Genomic DNA, 26,723 nt, shown 5'->3' with positions numbered 1-26,723 from the left:
TTTTTGAGTATCTTGCACCTCTTAGAACAAAACCAGTGTTGAGATCCATGTATTTGGGTTGCCAAACCCACCAAATTAAATGTGTTATATTGATGTTTTGTTCCTTTTCTTATATTCAGTGGAATTTGCCCCAGCTGCAGCTTTTCAGTTCATTCTCAAATACTGTCAGTGCCCCTGCTTTAAAACCTGCTTGAATGAATTGCTAAAACTAATTTAATGAGTTTAGATGTTTTGTGGCCATTTTATATTTCATTAGTTTTAGCCACGGAAGCCTTTAAAATCTTAATACTTTTTAAAGAAACACTCTCAGATTGATATTTACGAAATGTTTGGATGTCAGTATTGATATCTTACTATCACACAGTTTTCACGTTGGAGGAAGGGGAACTGGCCGAGTAAGATTTAATCATATGGTCTTTGCTAGAACAATTTTGATGTTGGCTCTCTTTGTCAGCATGTGACAAACAGTGAATACAGCTAGATTACTGTTACATGAAGAGCTTGTTTTACAGGATGTGGAATAGAAATTTCCATCCATACACACAATTAATTATGCAACCTTTTTTTAATTGTTTTCTTACACAATTTACAGTACATATAAATCAATAGATCAACCAACAATGGTGCTGAATCTCTTGAGCGGCCTCAAAACGAGCCACCTGGCCTCAATACTAAAATCCTCATCTTTTCACAGAGAAGAGATTAATCAAGTATTCACACAATGTACAACATTCATTTCATATACAGAAGGAAGTAGTTCAGTGGTTTTCCAATGGGTGACTATAATAAGAGAAACAATGGAAAAATCCATATTACCATCCAAACATGATTTTTCTATACACCAGATCTTCTCAGATAGTTCAGCTCATGGATACATTAACACTTTTTTTCCAGAAAACATGGAAACAGGTTTAGTGCTGTTAGCATTCAGCTTTAAGATAAAGGCTTCAGAGTCAGAAGAATCAGAATTGACAACCCCCTGGGCAATAGGGGGGAACCAAAAAAAGTTACAAAATATATGTCCCGAATATTATTTATATACTCAATGCATGTGTAGATTTGTGAAATTCAACCTTTTCCTAAAAAATAATCTCTCATGGGTCAAAGCCAACAAGTTTGTGCAGCAACTGATCTGTCAGTGTTGGATTCCTTGTTAAGAATTCCCTCTCCTTATCAAAACGTTTCCTCATTTCATTTATCTCCATCTGTTGATCCTGGATCATACAGTTGATTAGCAGAGAGTGATTTCAAAATGTTCCCCTGCACTTAGAAAAGACAAAAACATACTGACTCAATATAATTAAATGAAGTGGGGTGTTGGTTCTCCCTGTGTCCACGTGGGTTTCCTCCGGGTGCTCCGGTTTCCTCCCACAGTCCAAAAACACATGTTGGTAGGTGGCTTAGTGACTCAAAAGTGTCCGTAGGGGTGTGTGTGTTGCCCTGTGAAGGACCCTGCAGGGTGTGTTCCTGCCTTGCACCCAGTGATTCCGGGTAGGCTCCGGACCCATGGCGACCCTGAACTAGATAAGAGGTTACAAATAATGAATGAATGAATGAAGTAACTGACCACTTATTCGTTCATTGTCTGAAACTGCTTATCCAGTTCAGGGTCACGGTGGGTCTGGAGCCTACCCGGAATCACAAGGCGCAAGGCGGAGTCCCCCACAGGGCAACACACACTCACACCTATGGACACCCCGAGTCACCAATCCACCTAGCAAATTGTGTTTTTGGACTGCGGGAGGAAACCGGAGCACCCGGAGGAAACCAACACGGACACGGGGAGAACACACCACACTCCTCACAGACAGTCACCCGGAGCGGGACTTGAACCCACAACCTCCAGGTCCCTGGAGCTGTGCGACTGCGACACTACCTGCTGCACCAGAGTGCCAGCCTCCAAAGAAGGAAAAGTGTCAGGGGGAAGAGGGGAGGAAAAAAAAAAAAAAAAAAAAGGGGTGGGTAATGGTAATATAAACAAATGTGTAGAGCTGCTGCTTCAGATTTGTGCTTGAATGTTGGCAAAAAACCTTTCCCTAACAGCTTTTACACACTATTACTGTCTGTCATCATAAAACCTGCATTGTTAGAGTGTGTAGTAGTTGTAAATCTGAATTAGCATTACTCAGTTACGCTTTTCTAACATTAATTCACAAAGCACATGAAGTGCCCACTGGTTTCTAATACAAGTTGCGAACAAACAGGCTCTTGGTTATTTTCCAGGTTCAGGGAAACACATTTAACTTACTGTGTATAGTGTTATAGTATGATTCCAAGTAGAGTAATTAAAATAAAATAAGTATCCCTGTGTGCTTCCAAATCCAAACAGACTTTGTGAATTCTACACATTTTTTGGGCTCAACAGTGCCCCCAGTGGTTAAGACGCCTATAACCTCAATGAACGAGAGGCATTGAAAGGCAAATACCCTGGACCTTGCTCCAGAATATGCAAAATAAGTTTCAAATTAAAACCCCCTATAAAACTAGGGCATAATGAACACACTCGGTCACTCATACTGTAATAAATACTGGGCTGAGGGCTTTGGGTGTGCTGATTATACTGGAAAAGGCAAACAGTTTTTTAAAAAGTCGGCTACATGTGTGTGATTATAATCTTGATCTTGTTTACTGTCTGTCTTAGCTGACATACGCTGAACTGTCCTCTGTTCAAAACACTTTAAAAGTCATAATCTAATTTTGACTGAAGCACACTGGCAATCACTTCCACTGTTCCCTGTACCTATTAAAAAATGCAGAGGAGTCAAAACACACTTATAACAAATGTCAATGGGCAAGTGCTTCAGTAACTGCCCGTTGGCGTATATTACAAGCATGTGTCGGTTCAATGGGTTTTTGTACCTACTATGTACAGGGGATTTGTCTGTGCTAATGGGTCATATGTTACAGATACAGACAGAGAACCTATTTAAAATAAATAGCACTAATTTAACGTCTATCACAGGAAAAAAAAACAAACAAACTTCAGATGGACACAGTGTTAGATCTGTGCTACAAGCCTAGATAAAAATGAGAACTAATCTTAATTTCAAGTCCTAGATTTCCATAATTCTGATACTATTTGGTGAAGTTTTAGTCCTGCTGGTTGGAAGGGCTTATTAAAAACCCTGTTCTGATGCTAAATGAACGTGTGCTCCATGTTCAGCAGAGGTGTTATACTTTAGCAAGAGCTAGCATGTTTTTAGAGCTGGGTGTACTCGCTCAGGAGAGACAATTTCATAACTTGCCCTTTCCAAAGGCATTCCATTGAAACCAGTTTCATTTCACAGATTTAGTGTCAGAGCAAAATTACAATAAAAACCTTAAATACAACACTGAAAAACAGTGCTTTGAATTTACTTCCCCTAAATGTGTGTTACTCAAATACATTTCCAAAAGCAAGTATACAGAAAGACAGAAGAAAGATATTTAATTCAAAGAACTTAAATGAAAAATAAATCTAGAACTTTTTTCAGTGTTATTTTAGGATTAGAGCATTGGTTCCAATTAAGCAGATATTTTTGGTATCATTTCTAGCTTAAAAGGGGGGTTTGTTATCATGTACGAAAAATTTTTTAAGCAATTTGTTTTTGTTTGTTTTCATAGAAAACCTACGGGAAAAGTGCACTTAAAGGGGCAGTGTGGGTTTGAAAGCACTGGTCTGGATTAGTGATTTAGAAAATGTACTCAAATTAAGCATAAACAATCATATGCATAATTTAGAACAGCCCTGGTCAAAAACCGTTCTGTTGATTTTCTAAGTGAGATGTGAACATCTCAGGTTTAAACACTGCCCAAGTTTAACCATATCCCAATACCTTTTCCAATAATCAGCAAACCAATTAAAATGTACAGAAGTGTGGATCTCTGTAGGTATATATTTCAACAAAACGTATCCTTTTCACCAGGGGTGCCCAAAATTGTTACACAAACACAGACACATTGTGTAAAACACATTACATGTAGTAAAAGTAATCATTCCCTTCTGCAAGGGAAAACATTTCTGTTAGCTGATGATGCTGTTTTGTAGCTAGCTAGTTTTGCTTGTGTTATTGATTGTACATACTCCATATACTAAAAACATGGAACAGAAATATTTTGGTGGGCAAGGAATAGAGAGGGCAGACCCTTATTAGTGGCAGATATTCAGCACCAAAAATTTAACAGAAGTGGTAGAGGATCTGAAAGATCAGAGCAAAAAAAAGTTCTTCTGCTCGTGTGCCAAACTGGCAAGGCATAGAGGTCATGACACCTCTCTCTCAATCTTTCTCTGTCTCTCTCTCACACACACACACACACACACACACACACACACACACACACACACACACACACACACACACACACACACACCCAAAACAACAACACACAAAGTGCTGCATCGTGGCATTAAATCCAGTGTGTGTGTAAATATATGTAATCTCCCATAAGGCATTTCCTGCTGCCTGTCCAGTGTGTCACTCCTGACCGAAGCCCTCAGTCTCCTCAATAGCAAAAAGCAGCTTCTCCTTAAGTTGTTCATAGCTTTTGTAGGGTGGAAGGTCCAGTCTGTTAAAACTATAGCAGGTAAAAGAAAAAAACAAAAACAAATACATAAGCCTTTAGGTTAAAAGATGGAGTTTATAGCTATAATTTCAAGAGACAATAACTGACAAATGCTAACTCAAAAGATCAGCAAAATTATACATAAAGACAATGGACCAATAATAAGATATTAGTTTGTGTAGTGGTCCTCATGAATATGAAATGAGGAAAAAGCCTGGACCAATGGGAACCGACTGTTATAAGATACTTAATGCACTCACCAGGTGTGACTCCTGGGCAGCCAGTTCTCCTTCCCTGTTTTCTCAATGCAGAACTTCTGTGGACCATTGCTCCCTACAGAACATACACAGCTGTAGCCTCCCAGCTTAAATAATGTGCTGCACATTGCAGCATATATAACACAAAACAGCCGAAAAAGTGTTCTGGGAGTTGTGATCACTAAGATTTGTTTAACATCTTTTTTTTTTTTTTTTCAATCACAAAAACCTGACTGTGTCTTTTTATATATGTGTTGTATAGACTATGGATTGAATGGTATATTTTTAAACCTAATATAATCTATACTAATACATCTAGGGATTGTTTATTGAAGATCAATATTTGGAAAATCATCATCTTACAAAAGGATAGTTCATCTTCTTTATCACTGTCCTATTACAACCACCACAACTCTAACCCTAACCTATCCCTTGGTGAGCTCTCTTTCTGTGATAAATGAGCAGGCTCTTACCCATGAGGTCAGCAAAGCCCCCCACAGGCAGGCGGCAAGTTCCAGTCACAAACTGCAGAAGACGCATTCGTGTCTCATTATCCAACTCCTTCACCATCTACAGCACAGGAAAAAAAGACGTTAGAGATGAATGAATGTGATAGAGTGTTAATAAGATTACTGATATTATGCATTATTATTCAGCAATGTGTAATGGAGAACTATGATATACTGTGTACACATTAGATTGAAAGTATAATATATTTGCTTACAACTGAATCTTGTATCTTACTTTGACTTCCACAATTTATTTTTTTATTATCAAAATATACAGCTCATACTGTATGCAGTGAACACATTTAAAAAGGGCTTGCGCAGGCCTCTTCTGAAACTTTTGTGAAGGTACAAAACATTTTTTGGAATGTTGCTAAGACAAAACTCATTGAAATCTACTTGGAGGAGAACACAGCTAATTCTGTTAAATCAGACAAACAAGCTTCATGCTGAGCTATGTAGGAAGTATCAAATCTTGCACTCCCGGACACAGAAAGTGCGGGCATTACCAGGGATCCAACTCACAATTTCCCAATTATACTGACAATGTTTACAATGTTTCATCACATGGGAGCTATTGCAAAGAATACGCCACACCAGAAAAGGAGGAGGCAAGAGCAGGTTGGCTGTCAAGCCATTAATTACACACACCATCAAAACTCATGTAGAGACTTTCAGTACCCCACAGACACAAAATCATCAAAAATGTGTCTCAGTCCCTTTCTCTCTTCTGCCCCTCAGCTCTCTCAAACTCTCCCTCCTACTCCTGCCAGTGTCCCTTCACATCAAGATAACACAGGCAGGAAATCAGTGGAGCCAGAGAGAGTGGGGGGAGTCTTGTGGTCATAGCCCCACCGTAGATATTGCTTCTTTTTGAGCTCCTTAGATGTACTGAGCTCCCTACACCCAAATGGGCCCCACACCAATTTAGCTTACTCTTTGAATGCTATTAAATGGGATCTTACATTAGTTACCTAATAAAATAACATAAACTAAAGTGCTAAATGTAACATAACAGGCAACTGGCTAGTTAGCACAAGCGAACATTATACTACAATCTGTTGCCTATGCTTTAAAAGGAAGATGCCAGATTAATTTGTCTGGCTCCAGGTCACAGAACCACTATTTCTGGTTCCTAATAATCTTTCAGTGCAACTGGCTGCTTGATGAGCTGGTGAAACTCTGCGTAGTCTTTTCCAAAGTAAGACGTCACTCACCTACTGTTGTTATTTGCCTATTGTTTTGAAGATTTGTCTTTTTTTGTACTTGTCTGGTGAGAAATAGTTTTTCAATAACATTATGTTTATATACGGTATGTATCATAGCATCCTGTAAATCAGCCATTTTTAGTTATTTTTGGGTTTTGAAGGCTTTGTCTGGTGACAATTACATTGACAATTCTTAACGTAAATTAAACAAGTGAAGCATTGGTTTTGGGAGTAGTAACATACCTGCCAGAACCAGACAATCTGCTTGCTGGTCCGAGCATAGTGTCTGTAGATAGTATTTCTCTGCCAGTCAGCGAGATCAATCTCCTGCATCCCACACAGCAAAACCTACAGAACAACAATTAGAAAATTGTTCAAATAACTGGTATTTAGAGTTTGTCAAAATAGTGCCTGTATTAATCAAATGGCTCAATACAGAGTCAATGCAATGTTCAATAACACTGGAAGACCGATTGGTTAACAGTGCCCACATTTGTGGATCTGCATGGTCATTAATCATTAAGACTCCGTCATGACAGTATGAATGGTGACCATAAACCTTTTAAGACTCCTTACTGTACCCTTTATTGTTTCTTCTAAGTGGAAAAAGACAAAAGTACGTTCTGATCTTTTGCAGCTGTATCATTCCTATTTGGGCGAGTACCTCAAGCTCTTTGGCATCAAAATACTGGAGGTACTGCTGTGGCAGGACTTCATTGAAGCCCTCAAAGAAAGCCTGCGTCTGCTCCTCTACCCCACGGGACAGTCTCCACTCAGCTACCAGCCTAAAGGAGAGAGATACAAAGAGAACATCAGCTTAATTTAATCAGAAGTTTGATGGAATCAAAGCTATTTTTAGGGAGTAAATGTCTGAGTACACTGCTGTTTTTCTATAATGTGTCTAAATTAGGGGGAAAACACACAAATATTTTTTTCTCAGTAGCTTGTAGTGTAGATAACTAATTATTTAAGAGGGTAGCTTAACTATTCTAATCAAGAGTAACTCCCCAAAAAAGTTAACACAGTCAATAAACAAATAACTATGTAACTCAGTAATGACCTTACGAACTAACATTGTTACTAATAACTTATTCTCTTATCAGTTTAAACATCTCCACGTGGGGGCACTAGAAGCATGTTTTCGTAATAAAACAAATATTTGTTTAAAAAAAACAAATTCTGCTTGGGATATTCAAAGAGTATTCATTTAAAAGGGGAGCAAACAAGAGTGTCATGAGATGGAGCGTACTTGATATATTCCTCCTTGTTCTCCTCCGTCACCTGAATGTTGCTACCGTCTGGTTTTAGGTCATGAGTAGTGATCTCCCCAAGGATATCCTTATCCACAGAGAAGAACATCTCTAGACCACACTCCTCAATGTTGTTTTCCCTGTGTGGAAGCAAGTATGCACACAAATACATGCAATTTTGTATACACTATGGCACAAAGCAGTGACGGTATCTGAAAAACTTAATGTGTGGTGTGGGGGAAGAAACTGCGTTAATGCAGTGAACCTCACTTGATCCAGATGAGAGAGTTGTAGAACTCAGGGTCTATGGACTCCAAGTCTTTAAGTGCCAAAGGTTTGTTGAGGATGCGCTTATAGAAGGGCAATGAGAAGCCAGTGTCAATGAACTTTCCGTGGAACAATGCCTAAGTGAACAAAGAACCAGAAATGACAAAATAATATTTACATTACTCATTCTGGAGTACACAGTCATTAGTAATTAATACAGAGAAATGCCATAATAATTGCATTATATATCCTTAATGTAAATATAATTATGTCTGAATTGTACTTTAATGTATGTACTGTAACAACTCTACCACTTCCTTGTTTACACAACTGCTTTGCATTCTCTCAGCTCCACTGAACACACAGGAGCGCTGCATACTTTGTTTCCACTGGTTGCTGGACTGTGCCCACAGGATGCTATTGGCTGGGTATTTTTGGTTTTTATTCTCAGTCCAATAGTGTCACTAAGGGCTTTAAAAACTCCAGCAGCACTACTGTGTCTGATCTACTTGTAGCAATGCAGCACACACTAACACACCACAAACATGTAAGTGTAACTTCAGTGCTGAGAAATATCCACCTTCCAAATCAAACCTGCTTTGTTGTGCTCCTCAGGGATCATTGAGGAACACAGTGAAATGGGGCAGAGCTACAGGGGGACTACAGAGTGTAATTGCAGTTCTACAAAGTGCTCCTAAATGATCAGTGGAGCTGAGAGAATGGACAACGGGTATAGAAATAAGGAGCTGGTTATAAGGTTATGTCTGATTGATATATGGAAGGAATGCCCATTAGGGGAAATATATTAAATAAAAAGTTACATTTTTACCAACATACCAATACCAATTTCCCCCCCCAATTAATTATATTTGTATTTTGTAGTAGAATGTATATTCATACATTTACAGGGAAAATGTTCTGGAAGATTAAAGTAAAATTTTAAGTATGCTTGTCCAACAAAAATCCATGTGATGAATTTGAGTTACCATAGCAATGAAGCGTCCAATGAATTTGAAATATTTAAGGTGGTCTGGGTTGATATATGAGGCTGGATTGATCTGTAGGCAGTAGTTATCTTTTCCAGCATACTCAAACAGGCAGTACATAGGATTCAGCACTTCATGGGACAGCAGGAAAAACCACTCCCTAAAAGACACATATTTGGTAACAGTTTATACAGAGTTACCTAAGGGGTGGGGCAAATCTCTTATTATACTGTGTCTAAATGTAAATAAATAAAAACCATAAATGCACGCATGGGTGATTAACTGAGAAAGTCATACCCACAAGATGAAATATATTATATGAACTTTCTTGGACAGAAAATATATATCCTGACTATTAGAAAGTATTAGAAATTGTTTAGAATGCCCTGAATCCCACTACTGTGAAAGTCAGTCATGTTTGTTTATTCAGTCCAATTTTAAAAATCATGTTTTCTGTGATGGGGATCTTGCCTTGCTACACCGCCATAGTCAAGTCCCTCCTCCCCAGGAAAAATGATCCACAGTCTCCGGCGAAGGTCTTGGGCATTAAAGCTCATTATCTGTACAATGGAAAACAATAATGAAGTCAGTAATAGTTTAAAGATTCAATTCAACATTATGTATTCAATTTCAATTCACCCCCCCAATCTGTTTTTTTTCTGCTGTCATGCTCATGCATCAAGAGGCCCTGTTCCTGATGCTCTCCCTGATGTTGTACAGCCAGTATAAGATCTTGGCTTTGTCTCACGTACAGCATCAGGCCTGGCCATACAAGGATGCCGTTTTAGCTCAACTGGACTTACCACCTGCTTTTATTCTCCCACAGAATCACTGATCACCTCGTCCTTCCTCAAGGTGATGCAGTGCTTCTAGTGTCAGACACTTAACCTCCACAGACAGGATGAAACAAAAACTTGACAAAACCTTTAATAATTCTTGATTTTTTGGCCTAGAAATATAAACAGACCACCAGAAACCTTGAACTGTCTTTTTTAAGTCTATAAGAAACAGACGTATTGAGGCACATTTCAGTGAATCAAAACTTATTTCATTTCAGAAATCAGACAAAACACAATGTTGCCAAACCTCAGATTAAAAACATAAGAGGGCACCCTCAGTCTACAACTCCGGTTCACCAGTTTCCACTACAAAAGGGAATTTGTTGTCGTGCTAACAAGGATAGGAAAGTGGGGTAGTGGGATGTGCTAGTGTGAGTTCTGATATTCAAACAATTCAACTGCATTATAAACCAAATGTGATATATTCCATCTCTACACTGCAAATCATCACATTTTTGCATTGAGATGAATTGTGTCAGGCTTTGTTACAACCCCAGAAAATGAATCACCATAAGCAAATACAGGTGACATTTCAGGTATTTTTCTAGCAGTATGTTAAATTCTTGTATTTGTACATACTCAAAAGTGTCTGTATTGTGATTCAATGTGTGTGTGTATGTCGTCATGTGAAGGACCAGCACCCTTTCCAGTGTGTGCTCCTGCCTTGCGCACAGTGATTCCGGGTAGGCCCCAGACCCACCGTGACCCTGAACTGGATAAGCGGTTACAGACAATGAATTAATGTATTTTTATAATATTGTGAATTTAAAAGTGCAGAAATGCTTTTCTGCTTTTCACTTATTTCCATTTAGAAAGTCATAAAATGACCAGGGAGAGACAAACTTTTTGGCTTTAAGCTCACCTGCTGGAAGGAGTCTTCGAACAATGTTTTGCGATTCACTGTGATCTTGATGTGCTGTGGCAAAGCTAATTGCTACAAGAGAGGAAACAACAAAAGAAGCCAGCTACAATCTTCAGTAAAACAAACATTTAATGAAGGTACTGCATGGGGTACTGTTCAAACACCTGATGAAGTGTATCTGTACAGCCATAATAATAATTGTGGTGTAAAATATAAATAAATAAAACTGTAATGTTCCCCAAAAATTGTTAAAGGATTACATACCTGACACCAAAATCTGAAGTATTGTACTTTGGCTTTGAAGTCTCGAACATACGTGATCTGAGGGCCATTTTCACTGAATGAAGAAGAGGTAAAAAACATACAAAATATCAACAATGACTAAAAGAGGACATCATAACCCCTTTTTTAAAGCCCCTGGGAACTCAATTTGAAATTTGGGTGTTATGTGAAACATTATGTTATGTGAAAAAAAACCCACAAAGCAGAAATATGATAAATCTCTCCTCAAAAATGACCAGTACTGCTCTCCTCTCGATGTAGAATGGGCAGTAATGCTTATGTCAGTATTACCCTAACCAATCACAAGGCTAACATATCCTTGTCTCCTCTGAGTCGAAAAGACTTGTGAGCTAAAGCTTAGGAGCCATCTTAGTGAGCCAACTAGCTATCCAGCTATTCACCTATTCAGCTATTGGGAGGGAGTGTTCTTCCTAACAGCTAGATGAATGTCCAGTGAGTTTATAAAAGCACATAGACTTTTCAGCAGTCCACCCAGGAAGACATCAAGACTGGAACACTATGACAACCAAAACAGTAAGATCAGCTAACAATGAGCTAGGTGTAAATTTAAGTATGTCAATTTTAATTCTGCTGGAGACGCAAGAAACCTACCAGTCCATCGCCAACGTGATCACAAGTTATTTGCTCCCAGAACTTCTGAATCATCTTAATAATAATAATAATGATCATAATAATAACGATACATTATATTTATATAACGCTTTAAAGAACTCAAAGACACTCACAATCACCAAAACATAGAAACATTGAAAGAAAAACAGAGTGAACACAAAAAAATTACAGAACAAGCATGAATGGATCAAGTCTGAGCACATCAGTGACGGCAGCAACACACGGTCGGCATGTATAACAGAGTAGCAGCGGAGACAGCAGCCACACTGGACCTGTGTGTAGAGCAGAGTAGCAGCAGGGAAGGCAGACCCACACGGTCACAGTACAGTAGAGTAGCGGCGGGGGAAAGCACCACTTTGGACACTTTAGAATGTATCCAAAGACATGCAAAAGACGTCCATAGGTTCATACAAGAAAGGCTGTATAATGCTAATTCTACCCGCCTGTGCTATTTCATTGTGTATTTTGTGTAAAATGACAACCATAGTTCAGAGTAAAAACCCAGAAAAACACTGCGACTGCTCTGTCTCGAGGTTGTGTGTTGCTATGGTAATGTAAACAGCATTCTGTTCTTCAATGATAGAGAGTTGTCAGTCACGCATGGTGATTAGTATACTGGACCACACCCTTACTGTTCTCAGAGAGCTTTGAGGAGCTTATTTTGGTCATTTTTTTTAGGAGAGATTTATCATATTTCTCTTTTGTGGTTTTTTTTTTTATTTAAAAAAAATATCTAAATTTCAAAATGAGTTCCCAGGGGCTTTAAGTGAATTAAGTGCAGCACAGGGAGTATCATTGTGCTCAGTTTTTTAGGACTGTTGTTAAATGTGACAAAATGTGTGCACTATATAGCCAAAATAACAGGCAACTTTTATTTATGTTTATTAAGAGAGCTCTGGACAAATTGTCAGCATTTTCAATTTTCCTTAAAACTGTTGATATTTGAATCCATAGCTACAATGAATGTGGCTCATTCAGTAAGGTCCGTGGCTTATCCTTGAGGTGACATATAGAAATTAAGACGTCATTGCTCTTCTGAAAACCCAATGAACAGGTTTTTCTTGTTGTCCGAGAGACAGCAGCAGTATCTGTTTAATGGAAATGCATTACAGTACAGAGGCTCATTTCCTGAGCCAATGGAAAGTAATTACTAATCCGTGTGTGTGTGTGTGAGACAGAGAGAGAGAGATAGAGTGCATTTATGTGTATGTATATGTCTTTGGGGCAAGTACATTCCAGGCCAAGGATGAATCAGCTGGAATGGTATTTAGCTGAGAGCAACATTGTAAACGGGCCATAAACACAGTGTTTTGGAGAGAAAATTTTGTGAGTCCTAAGCCAACCTGTGACGTCACAGCTTATATATGCTTGTAGACTTGGGAGAAGGTTGTCAAAACAAACATGAATAAGGTCCATTATGTTTTAAACCAATGTTTTAACAGAATGAATGAATGAATGAATAAATAATTAAAGTTTTTTTTAAGATGTGTTTTGATGTGAAATACTCCATTACAGAGAAACACTAAACAGGTTTGTTAAAGAAATTACATGCAATAGTAAAAAATATGCTGCCTGATATAAAGTTTTACGATAGAGGTGAGAAAGTTGTTTTTGGCAAACACATCTAATCCGTTTGTGGCAGTGAAGTAAATTCTGAATTTTAGTAGAGATTTGTGAGGAAAAACTAATTTTAAAGTTATCTCTTCACAATTTTTATTATTTTACCTTCAGTGACATTCTGCATAAAACTGATCATGTAAGTGGAATAGTGAAATACAATATTGCAAATAAGTATAACTACATGGTATTCAGTGAACATACAGAATTTGGAGGCTGTGTATTTGAGCATCTGTTGGTTTTGGTTTAACATTAACATTGAAACAATAAAATGGACAATTTGACACTCACAATGATGATTTGCCTGTTCGTGGGTCAATGTAGGTAGTTGTCTTTCTGTTGTGATCCACAAAATACGGGATTCCATCAACAGTGAACCTCATCTCCCAGCCTTCTGGCAGCGGCTTCTCATTCAGCAGCCTGCAAAACAGCCACATAGGTATATATTTATATACAGCATGCCACCAAAGTCACCATGAGCTCTTTCCTGGACACAGATTCAAAAGTTTGGACATCACTGGACAAATGACAAGATATCCTCAACAAGGAACTTCAACACAAACATTTTCTGTGTATCAATTTTACAGAAATTGGGTAAAATATTAAATATCCTGATATTGTTTTACTTTTATCTAGTATGTTACACGGTGGTGTATGGAGGGGACATGGAGGTTGTGGGTTCAATTCCCGCTCCCGGTGACTATCAGTGAGGAGTTTGGTGTGTTCTCCCTGTGTCCGCGTGGGTTTCCTCTGAGTGCTCCGTTTTTTTCCCACAGACCAAAACCACAGGTTTGTAGGTGGATTGGCTAGTGTGAGTGAATGTGTCTGAACTGGATGAGCAGGTTAAAATGTTTGTTTATTCTATGTAGTTGGTTTTTATTTGGAAAATTTACAAAACATGTCATTTGACCAGCAGTACCTAATTTTGTATACAAGATTGTGCATAATACATCACAAAAATACACAGTCACTGCAGATTTGTTTATATTTCTACATCTAAAACTAGACAATTGAAGCACAAAAACATAAACATGTCTCACCCCTGAGTGCGAGGGTCCTCCCATTGTGTGGAACGAGTTGGGTGGTGCACAAAATAAACTCTGCCATTAGTGTCTGTTCTCTTCTCTGAGAAATTAAACAAACAAACAAACAAAAAATATATATATATGTTTGGATGAATACAATTCAACACAATGTTCCAAACACTCTTTAGAAATGGTGTATGTGGGATTTGTATATCTTTTATATGCAGCGAACCCAAAATTAAGTCTACAACGCTAAATAAAGACGTTTACATCTAGCTAATACTCAAATTTAAGCATTCATTTTTAAGGTGCAGTAATCAAGTCACTCGATCATTTATTTATTTACACATACCCCATCCATGTGGCAATGGGCCCAGTGGGTCAAACTCTTTATTTTGTGGTGCAGCTGCAGCAGCAGCAGCAGCAGCTGCAGCAGCCTGATCCTGTAACGTCAAAACAAATACAATTACCAGCTAAAAAAAACAAAAACAACCATTATCTTATTCTGAATTTGAGGCCATTTTTACTTTTAACACAGTTCACAAAAAATACTAATACAAAAATCAAGGGAGCAGGTGCAGAGCACAATGTCTGTTTTTCAATATTGTTTATTTACAAATGTGAAAATTTCTGATGAAGGATTGCATTTTTCCTTGCCCAAAAAAGAAAAATGCCTTCTAATACTTTGGCTGCTTTAGTCTGTGTGTGTGGTGTGTGCCCGCTCACCCCTAAGAGGTAGCGACGATTGAACTGGTGCATGGCTCCCTCCAGCTGACTGCGCTGGTGCTGCCACTGCTCGTAGTTACGCACTGTCTCCATGGTCGGCCGCTGCCACGTGGTGGTCCGGGTGATGTGATCCACAAAGTAAACACGGCCTATTTGGTCCACTCTTCTTTCCCAGCTTAAAACAAAAATAAAAGAAATGAAAACATGTAAGAACAAGTGATTATTTAATTATTTCATTCAGTTTGTAATTACAGTTGTACAACTATTTAGAATTACAAAGTAAAAAACAGCAATCCTAAAAAAAAAAAAAAAACACTTAACAATCCTAATACAATCAATACTTCGTCTATAAATATTACTACTACGTGCTGTGCAGGATTCTATACAGCACCAAAAAATTCGGCATTATGGCTTGTAAGAAAAGATATACTACAAACTCTTTAACTGATTCGGATCAGAGCAAACAAACTACAGGTATGAAAACACACTTAGTTAAACTTTGGAATTTGTTAGAAAGTTATACTGCATAATAAGCAGATTTGTAATGCATTATCTAGCATTTTATGGTGATATTGGCCCAATATTGATAATGGTATTGGAGCAGTGCCATCTCTAGTAGATATTTTGTGCTTTTACCCTTGTGGCAGGGGCTCTGGTCTTTCCCACGTCGTCCTTTTTTCCACATGGTCAACAAAATACATACGACCACTCTGGTCCACTCTCTGCTCCCAGCTACACAACACAGTGAAAACAACAATCCCATCAACCCAAACCCTGACCTACAGACTTTAGCTGCATAATGCAGCACTACATTAACACTACCTGAAAATCCAGTTCCAGTTATAGACACAGTTCAGAGCTTAAACACACTCATCCGTGTCATTATCAAGCGCAAGGATGGACTACACTATAAATAAGAACTGTGCACTAAAATTAGCAAAATGTACTAATACTCAGTTACAAATCAGCATACAAGTCATTTGATTTCCCAAAATTTAGCAAACAATTGCATTTAAATTTCAAATTCAAATTCCTGTGTTTGTTTGTGTTTTTGTGTGTGTGTGTGTTACCCTGGGGGCAGTGGGCCTGTGTTAATTGACATTCTGCTGGGTGCAGGGGTCACAGTAGGGGTTGGTCTGATGGGCTGCTCAAGGCTGACTGAAGGAGTGGATTCTGGAGCTGCTGCTGGAGTAGGGTTAGGGTTTCGCACTGGTGTCTCTGCAGAATCATCCCCATCTGGCACCAAACCATTAGAGGTGCATGCTGAACAGAAATTAAATTTGTAAAAAGACAGCTCAATTTGTTTTTAGCCTGTTGCTTTTCCACTAGCACAGAACCCCCGTGAAATGGATCGGGTGACGTCGCAAAAGCCTGTCTCTAACGGGAACTGCAAGCTTTGAAAAAAACAATAGCTAGAAGCAGGTAAATTTAGGCGCAGTTTACTTATTGTGTATTCGCAGGTTTTTTTTGGGATTTTGGACTGAACCCGTACCCCAGTTTTCTTTGTTGCACGTTTGGCTTTCACAGGTGATTTTCGATGGCCACAGACGCAAAGAACGTTTGAATCTCTTCAGAACACTTCATGGTAATGTTACAAGCTGTCGTTGTGAATCGGATAAAAGCAAATGTGAAAGCTGCTGTAATTATAGAGATTTTACAAGTAGCTATTTTGTGCTGGAGCTCTGCATTTCATGGTAATTGACAGGTCTCTCTGGCCAATCAGAGCTCTGCAGGGTGTACACGTTACCATTTATTACCCACTGGGTTGGTACCGTAAGCGAGCATTAACTAAAAATGTTCCTGGTTCCAGGGACCAGGTACCAGATTTGGCCAGTGGAAAAGCAAAAGAGCAGAGCAATGCCCCGTCAAATAGGTTCCATGCTGTGGAGAAGTGACATTGAAAGCTCATGAGAAGACATTAATAAAAATAATACAGATGTTAGATCTCTGACCAATGATGTTACAAAATTTGTCTTTATATAAACCAGTTTTGCTGCTTAAAAAGAAAATTCTTACAATCCTCAATTTACAGAACTCACAGTTACATAGTTTACTTGGTGTTTTATAGTAATTACTCAGAAGTTCTATGTAATCGCTGTCCAATTAAAAACATGCACAATGTAGTAAAACTTAATGATGAATGAACCAATAAAAATGCTCTAAAATTACTTGGAATAAAATCTTTTTACATTGAAAGTTAAGAAGGTATCCCCTTCTCCTGTAAAGTTGCTATTTTGGGAGATATACGGTTTTAATTGGACAGCAACGATATGTTTACTAAATACTTTACTATAATTAACTGTAGTTCCTACATTTAAATCTGAATAACAAAGCTAAGCATAAAATAAATAAATAAATAACCCCAACCATAATCATCAGCAGAGTCTGACCTGGAGATGATACTGGTCTACGGGGGGTAGGGGGTGGGGGTCTGGAAGGCCTTGGGGGTCTCAGGGGTCTTGATCCCCTTACAGAGACAGAGGGGGACCCAGTCCCATTGACAGCTCGTCCATTAGGGGCAGAGTTTCGCTCTTGAGCATCCGTTACTGTCGGAGAACCTTCTCTACTCCTCCTGAGATACACACATACGCATACATACACTTACAAAAGACTAAGCCTATCTATGTATTCACAGCAGTGTAGTTGATTGTTCATGATTACACATCTAACAATGTTTACACCACAACCACACTTTCACCTACCTCATGGGGACTTCTTCATTATACTGTGACTCTCCGTTTGACAGATCTAAAAAAAAAAAAAAATAAATAAAAAAACAACATCAAAACTATGTTCATGGGAAGATGGCAAAATTACTATGGGAGAGGGCATAGATAGAGAGATACTCACTTTGGGTATTGGCTTCTGCTGAGGCAAACATGTCTGGGTCGACCTGCATCCCGTCCAGACAGACACACAAATCACCTACCACATCTGTCTGGTCTCTGTCTGCACACAGTGGGATTGTCTGAACCACCTCACACACTGCAGAGCACACAATAACAACAGAAAAAAATAGTCAACCACAAAACCACAACCACATAGACACAAAAGAATACCATCATGCATCCCGCTTTCAAAAATTCAAAATAAACTATTTTAATGAAGCTGCCTCTTTGTGAGCACAAAAATGCACAGGTCAATAATTTCCTAACACTACCTTAAATTCAGTGCTAATACATGACTACAAGAACTAGGCTTACTGTTCTGTTCATAGATATCAAAACAAGAAAAAACCCATCCCTGTGGTAATGCCAATTTCTGCTATCACTCCTATGGGATTCTAGTAGTGTGTAAGGGCTTAAGTAACCATTAAGGGTAAATATTTACATTTCACGGTTACAAATCAATATATTCACTTTCATTTTTACACTGAAGAAGCTTTAGTGATCCTTTAAATACAGAACTCTTTCTTCACAATTTTGTTTTTAACAGTAATGGTTTAATTTCCTTCCATAACTGATTTTTTTTTAAATAAACAGAGCCTAGAGAGTGGCTCAGGGCACCAAAAACTGTTCAGAAAGAAGCAGAATTGCTGGCTAAAATATCAATGGTGGGTAGTGGGAGAGCCCAGTGAGGCTCAGTGGTAAAGTTATGTGGGCTGGAAGCAGAGAAGGCATGTCTCATTACAAACATCACCTTGATAAAGTGATATAATCTCAATAGGACTTTAGAGGCTGAATGTGATGAAAGCAAATTTTATAGCATGGTAACTTTTTTATTAGTATTTTTTTTGTTTGCACAGTATAAAAGAGAAATAAGTAAACTCAATACAACAGTGTAAAGAAAAAGAAAGTGCAAAGAAAGCAAAAAACAAATTATAATAATAACGATGAACAAATAAGACGTCAAAAGAGAACGTGATTAAGTTACATAACAGGGTTGGGAGGTATAATGATAGTACTGTATATCCCAGTATTAAAAAATGTATCTCAAAATGAGGGTGGTATTTATGGTGTGTGTGTGTGTGAGAGAGAGAGAGAGAGAGAGAGAGAGAGAGAGAGAGTGTGTGTGTGGTGTGTCAGATTTCTGCTATGTGTCTTTAAGGATGCAGCTAAAATTTTCATGTGCATTTAAGAGAGCCACAGGGAGGGGGCGCTGTGGGACCTCAATGACTGTTGATGTCATGGTGTGAAAACCGGTGAGAAACACAAAAGCCCAGTAGCCCACCACAGTTGTGAGTTTTGCGCTGAGCTTGGGTTAAAAGAGAGAGGAAGAAAGCTGTAAACTGACAAAACAATCCTTCACTCAACTTTGTGCCCACAGGTATATGTCTATATCCTCTAAATATGTGTTCTGAGCCTCAGTTTGCTGAACATTCTGCTGTGGTGTGCTAAACAACAAGTGCCTATTAGCACCAGCTGTGCTTCTAAACAGTGTAGAAGCGTATTATTTCGCTTGTTTTCACACTTTTCTGTTCCTCCAGCACCCGTCGCTGAAATTTGCTCTCTCAGAAACGGATTTGTGTGTGTGGGTGTGCACTGACGGGCTGTGTTTAGCTAAATTCACTCGACTTTGTGCTCACAGATACAAGGCTCAGCCCGACAGAGCACACCCTCTTCAAGGTAATACTGTATACCGCGAAAATATTTTGAGACGGTATGAAAAATGTGGATACCGCCCATTATAAGTCTATTACATAAAACTTAAAGAAAAGAAAGAATAGAACAGAAATCAATAATGTGACAGATAGCCAGAAAAAGGAACCACTGATTTGTAAAACAGGTTGGCAATGTGCTCACACTGTACTTATCTTGCTCTCAGATGGGACACATCACGGAAATGAGGTAGAACAGGTATCACCTGTTGTTAGAAATGTTACGAAACTGATGCACAAAACACATACCCAAAGTATGTGTGGAAACTATTTTGGATCCACTTATTGAATAATAACGCCTGGTTAAAAAAGCCTTTGCAAATCATGCACACCTTCTGCCTCTCACGATTATCCACTGAAGCAAGGTCTCACAGAATCACTCAAACAGAGTGGCATATTACCGGCTAATCTATTATTTTTAAATATTTTTTTTATCCTTATTCCAGTTTGCATATGCTTTAGCTGTAGGGCTAGAACCATTTGTGAGCTATTCAAATTACACTAACTAAAGATACAGTTAACATTAATCAAACAAAACACCCTTTTGCCCTGACAGGATATTTGCTATTTATGTAGATATTCTGTATTGGCCATTATATAATCCATCAGTATCTCCAAAACGTAAAAAACACAGTCTGACACAAGCCATGACACTCAGATATAGAAGATATAATGTCCAGCACTAACGTAAACATTGGTTTGTGAACAGAAAGAACTTTCTTCACAGAAACAATTCTCAGAAATTGAAGCATAATCATAATCAGTTGTTCCAAAAACCTCCACTGGTACTGCACAACGCAAAAGCAAGCATAATCAACCAGGTGTGCATACTGTCACAGTAATAGCTCCACTGAACATCTAGTTACGTGCACTGTTTTCAGAAAGTGGTTAGTGTCATAGTAATTACGATTGCTATAAGTGCTTGTTGCACAGCTTTCAAACACAGGACACAAACCACTGAATGAGGCCATTCATTTCCATATGAGTGTGAGGGCAGGGTGAAGCCAGGTTTAGAGAGAGCATTTAAATCCACACACACAAACTAAAAAATGTGTGTCAGGGAAAATAAACTGACCGATAAAGGGACAGAGGCAAGATCTTAAAGGACACCCTGGTCAAACAGGGAAAATGCCATTCAGAACACATCTTGAAAGTGGGAGGAACTGTTGGAAAATCAAACCTGGAAAGGAAAAAACTAATAGCTCCTTCTCATCCAACTATAACTCAGACCACAAACAATGTTAAAAAAAAAAGACAAAATATTATTGCATCAAAAGGTTATTTCTGAGGGAAATGATTTTTAGCTAAATATATGTAACATTTCTGGTGAGACAAGCAGAAACAGAAAAAGTCATTGAACTCCAACCACAGAAGTGGGAGGGACACCATGCAGATTTGCACTGGCATCTATTTTCAGTTCCTTAAGGACAGGCAACCTGTACATACAGTTTAACAGCTTTATAAAGCCAACAGTAAATAGTTAATGTCCAACAAACTGGCTTAACTAAAAAGGTCTTTTTTTACCTGTGCAACAAGCCTCTGCTTAACTCCCAGATCCCTTCATGGAGATGAGTGGTGTTGATTTAAAAAGTCTGAAAATATGATGCTGTTCCAGACTTCAGGGGTTTCGAGAGCTCAGCAGTGGAGTGACTGCTCTCTTTGTAACATTATCTTCTTCCCCATGGTAACAGCCCAGCAGCAACAACACTGAATTACAGGCTGTAGGCTTCCACACCACAGACGGCCAATTCACATATAATCTCTTAAACAATTTTGGACAAAAACCCAAATATGCAAATCAACCATGATGTGAAACAGTGGTCAGAGGGCATACAAACAACAACACACACAAACACAACAACAACAAACAAAACCCAAGATGCTAGAAACAACCAAATGAAGGAACAAAGAACCATTCAGTAGCAAAAATACTTGCTCACACTCTCACAAACAGACAGACATAGCCCCAAGCTCACGGACTGTTATCAGATAGCTTTAAAATTCAAATGGGAACATGGATTTAACAAACTGCACCAGCAACAAATTAAATCAATAAAATTAAATAAAATGATCAAAGGAACTGTAACTGACAAAATTCCATATAAACAAGTAGTTCATTTAAATGGGATATCACAATATTTCTCCTCATAATCATGCCTTTAACAAAAATAAATGGCATTCAAGCTGACGTCATGGAAATAGTAGGTATTTTTATTACATTTTTATCTTTTATTACTGCTGACGTCACTGATGTTAAAGTGATACTGATAAGATACAACAAGCAGAACGTGAAGTGAATATCTTCTTGACCTCTTGAATAAGAATTGACAGCGAGGATGCATTTTCTTTACTTTTGGGGTTGGAAATTGATAGCTACAGTGAATGCATGTGGTACCCCAACACTACCATCAATATTTTAACAATAAAATTTAAAGTACCGATAACATAAATATATGACTTGGAGATTAATCCAAATACTTTCATTTGATTGTGAAAGATGTTATGCCTCTTAAACTCAGCTCAGTTTCCTCCCACATCCAAAAGTTCAAAAGTGTCTGTAGGTGAGAGTGTGTGAGTGAAAGTGTGTGTGTGTCAGTATCTCAGTATCTGTCTGTTATGAATGACTACTCAACTGTAGTGACAGTCGAAAATCTGCTGTAGCAGTGTCTTGTATTATCCACATTACGTGACCGCAATACACAAATTGAATAGCCAGTTCTATCCCTGATTTACACCAAGATTTCTTATCCAGTGCAATTCCATAGTAAACATTACTGTGGTCCTGTGGTAAAATGCCATTACCCCAGCTCCTGTCTAAATAGGGGTTATGGGGTTACATTTAAAAATAGCTTAAATTACTTACTAGTGAATTTACTTAAACTACCCCTTTAAGAGCATGCAGAAACTATTCTATTCTGGCACAGAAGTCTAAGGTGGGGCAGCTTACTCACACTTCATGTCGTTATTCTTGAGCATATCACTGATGTTGAGCGTAGCTGTACCAAGCAGCAGGTCAGACTTGAGTGTCTGATGACTCCAAACACGGAAAATCAGTTTACTGAAGGGCGTGACAATCCTGCAATGGAATACCCACAACAATCATAATCAAAGACCGTCCATTACATCATTTAGTGTAGTGTCACAGGTGTGGCTGAATGAAAACAGCAGAAGATGAACATTTTAAATTTCAGTATCGCATTAGTCATTAAAACAGTACATAATCCACACTCCAGAAAACATAAAGACAAATCGTTTACTTGAAATTTTAGATTACTGAAGTTACTGCATACACTGACCTGTCGCAACATTAAAAACACATTCATCCACAGAAACAATGTCTGTTTTTGACACAAAAGGTCTATAACTGTAGACATACAATGTGCACTTACATGGTAACTGAAGCTGATAAAATAGGCAGTGAGTGCAGAAACAATAAAGTCTTCTTAATGTTATAGTTTATTCGTGTGTGTGTGTGCGCGTGTGTGTGTGTGTATACACTGCTCTGAACACCCACACAATGAGAGGCTGCTTCCACTTGGGGCTGTGAGTGTTGGTGCATTTCTCTGTCTTCTTGGACTGGCCATCCACTGCCACTTCCACGTAAGGATTTGGGCCAAACCAGTTCTTCTTATTCTCCTTCAGCTTGGCTGATATTACTGTACAGGAAGAAAAGATACGTTTATTTAATTCCTGTTCCCTTATATCCAGATGTTGAACTCTCAAACCTTCACAGGAACAAACAAAAGCAGTAAAGAATGCATAATTTAATTTGCAGAAAAATTTAATTAAACAGACAGACCTGTGATCTGAAGCTGTGCTTTCATGGGGTAGCCATTGCCAGGGCCTGGTTTGGGAACACTGCAGGCCATGGCAAAGGGCCTGGTGTGAAACCTGGTGGGGGGGTTTAAAAAAAAAAAAAACCTTAAATAAATAAAGAAATAATTTGAGCTTGACAATACGGTACAAACACATTTTAAAATATCTTCACTGTCCAATAAAAAACATGCATCTCCATTTTTGTCCATTTTCAGTTTATCATATAAGTTTTAAACATAGTTTGTGGGTTCAAGTGCAGCTCCAGGTGACTGTGTGTGAGGAGTCTGGTGTGTTCTCCCTGTGTCTGTGTGGGTTTCCTCTGGGTGCTCCGGTTTCTTTCCATGGCCCAAAAACACACGTTGGTAGGTGGATGGTCAACTCAAAAGTGTCCAAAGATGTGACTGAAAGTGTGTGTTTTGCCCTGTGAAGGACTGGCGTCCCCTCCAGGGTGTGTTCCTGCCTTATGATTCTGGGTAGGCCCCTGACCCACAGCAACCCTGAACTGGATAAGCGGTTACAGACAATAAATTAATGAATGAACGAATTTTCTTTTTAAAAAGTTAAGAGGGATATTCCCTTCTCCTGTAAAACTATTTTGGAGCTATTTTGGCTATTTTGGTATATATCAAGAATAGACAAATAATAATAATAATTAATAAATAAATAAATCAAGCACTGCCACAAAACCTTTTCACAAACTGCACTGCACTAGACTGTTAAAAATGTCTAATTATACTCTATATATAATTAAACATGCAATTTTATTCAGGGATTGACTATATGTCCAAATATATTCATATAAGCAACTGCGTCATACAGAATTAAACTTTATACACCACCAGCTGAATCGACTAACCACAGTGTGTTCAGTAACTGTTATGCATAACCCATGAAGAATTGCAGTCTCTGTCTCTCTCTCCCTCTCTCACCAACACACATACTCAGACAGGATGTGTATAAACTTTCACTTGGGCTGCTCTCTGAGTTAATAATTCATTGTGGTTCTTGTGACTACAAATACAACCTGTATTACCAAAGCTTCTTTTCACCTTGTAAAAGGTTATCCTACCTATAGTTGTGATGTCACAGATTGAGACCGAAATCAGTTTTATAAACATATTTAGTCCAAATTTAACGGAAACTTAGATGACATTATTCCATAACATAATATGGCTGGAAACAAGTTCTAAATACAACTGAAATTCCAGCAACCTCTGGCAGGCCATTAATGTGAATATGTTCATTGATTATAACAGCATCATATTAATTCTGCGATGAAGATAAACATTTTCCTCATAATTAACAATTACAAGCATGTATTATTCAATCAAAGGCACTGCTCATTTATATTGTTCTTGTGGGATTTTATTTTTGGAATATGCACCAAACAATACAAGAAGTTGTGAACTGTTTATTCTCTTGAACCTTTAATAAACTGACAAAAGTACAAGGAAATAATTTCCAGTGTTTCACTGACCAACCCAGCTGTATTTTGTAAATATAAAAAGTAAATATGAATTATGCCAACACACTCCAAGAAAACATGTGGCATGTGGAAAAAAGTACAAAAAGAGCTTAACATTCAAATTACACCATTTTAAAAAATTTCAAATTCAGCACAATAATATAACATTCTCAAAGAGAATTCAACCAAAGGCAAGGGAACAATTGCTGAATATGAATGGCTTTGTGATATCATACAACTATAAATAGCATGCTAAATACACAGTTCAGTCATAATATTATGACCACCTCCTTGTTTCTATACTCATTGTCCATTCTCTCAGCGCCACTGATCACCGGGGTGATCATTGAACATTGAAGAACAAGTTGAAAGGGGGAAAACAAATTTTGCAGAGAAATAAGTGTCTGTCATGTAGTAGTCTATGTCTATGTGTCTATGTGTAGAAATATACAGGGCTCCTCTATGGTCAGTTGAGGTGAGAGAATTAACAGTGTAGAAACAAGGATGTGTTCATAGTATGATGACTGGGCTGTGCATAAACATATGGACTCAGGATTACTCTGGAACAAATTATCACTTAACTCAGTCCAAAAATTCATCAAGAAATGTAACCTGAAACTCAGTTAGCAAAAAAAAAAAAAAAAAAAAAAAAAAGAATGTCATACATCAGTTCTGTGTAGAAACATAAGATTGTTCTCTGGGTCCGAATGAATCTCAGTTAACCTAAATAAACACTGGAAATGTATGCTGTTTTATTTACAAACAATTTGGCCCCTAACAACACTGGACATATGTATTTGTAGTTTTGTCAGATTAATGAAACTTCAGGAGAAAAGACTGATCCAAGACAGTCGCCTTTACTTCGTTTTACAAAATACAAACAATCAAAAAATAAATACAGAAAAATGGTAAATATAGCATATAGGGTTCATGTATAGAATATATTCAAAATTAAACAATTTCTCATCAAATTTTTAACCCTCTAAACAAATTTTAAACATAGCTAAATCAGTATGGGTAAAAAAAATCTCAACTGTCACTTCACTCTCCCTTTAAAGAGCTTTTGAACACGTATATTAAAAAACATACTTTTCAAGAAGCATTTCATATTTAAATAAACACAATGGCTTGAATAAGACATCGCTAGTTTTCTTATCAAACACAAGGCTAGAAGTTGGCTTCATTAGAACTGTCCGCCCCACCTTAACTCGCGTAGCAGTTGCTGTTCCATTTAAGGTGGAACGGGAAATGCAAAACAAAAACCAACTACCAGCGTTGTAGTGAGATCCTAGTTAAATGGCCAAAAAATGAAGCAACGCATAGGCGTATTTGTCCATCGGAAAAAAAAATGGAAACGACGAGTTAGAAAAATGTATAAAAAATGTAAAAATGATCAAAAAACATCGAAAAGCTCGCCAGTTAGCAGCTAGCTTTAACGTTACAAAAACACCAACAGTTAAACTGCTTCCCTGAAAGTGCATTTTCACGAAGGAACGGGATCAGCTCTTTTACATAGTTCAGACTCAGGTTTGGAAAGAGAAAAATAAGTGTCAGTTAACATAATAACGCTGACGCTAATTTAAAGCTGAAAGTGGCTGTGGCTATAAACTGACAGGCTAATGACAGCAGTTAGCTCTTTTAGCTGGAACGTTGTTTTACATCTAAGAGTTTTAACGTTAAAATTCTTTCGAGATCGAGTTGTTATTATTTTTATACATCATCGTACCTTTAAAGCGGCTTTCAGTCGGGATCCGGGCGACACTTAATTCCAGGAGAGCTTCACTTTCTCAGTTTCTCTTTCTCTCCGGGAAATAAAACGCCTCAACCAGTAGAGCATTAAAAACT

General features: G+C 38.1%; 1 protein-coding gene across 1 annotated transcript; it reads right to left on the bottom strand.

Annotated features, from left to right (window-relative positions):
* Nucleotides 1–564: 564 nt before the first annotated feature.
* Nucleotides 565–26,723, bottom strand: itchb (itchy E3 ubiquitin protein ligase b). The gene is made up of 24 exons (XM_066671300.1): nucleotides 26,605–26,723; nucleotides 23,397–23,488; nucleotides 23,112–23,253; nucleotides 22,549–22,673; nucleotides 17,851–17,985; nucleotides 17,703–17,748; nucleotides 17,391–17,572; nucleotides 16,071–16,263; nucleotides 15,637–15,732; nucleotides 15,001–15,175; nucleotides 14,627–14,717; nucleotides 14,290–14,374; nucleotides 13,541–13,669; nucleotides 10,982–11,054; nucleotides 10,718–10,789; nucleotides 9,488–9,576; nucleotides 9,017–9,176; nucleotides 8,034–8,167; nucleotides 7,763–7,903; nucleotides 7,178–7,298; nucleotides 6,757–6,861; nucleotides 5,273–5,369; nucleotides 4,803–4,875; nucleotides 565–4,554 (listed from the first exon to the last, which is right to left on the bottom strand). Exons 2-24 carry the CDS (start codon nucleotides 23,464–23,466, stop codon nucleotides 4,455–4,457), a joined length of 2,634 nt encoding a protein of 877 aa, XP_066527397.1. The 5' UTR covers nucleotides 23,467–23,488; nucleotides 26,605–26,723; the 3' UTR covers nucleotides 565–4,454.

This window comes from Hoplias malabaricus, chromosome 5 (genome assembly GCF_029633855.1).
Source record: "Hoplias malabaricus isolate fHopMal1 chromosome 5, fHopMal1.hap1, whole genome shotgun sequence".
NCBI lineage: Eukaryota > Metazoa > Chordata > Actinopteri > Characiformes > Erythrinidae > Hoplias > Hoplias malabaricus.
Note: the sequence above shows the minus strand (reverse complement) of the source record. Positions and strands in the feature narration are given on the sequence as shown.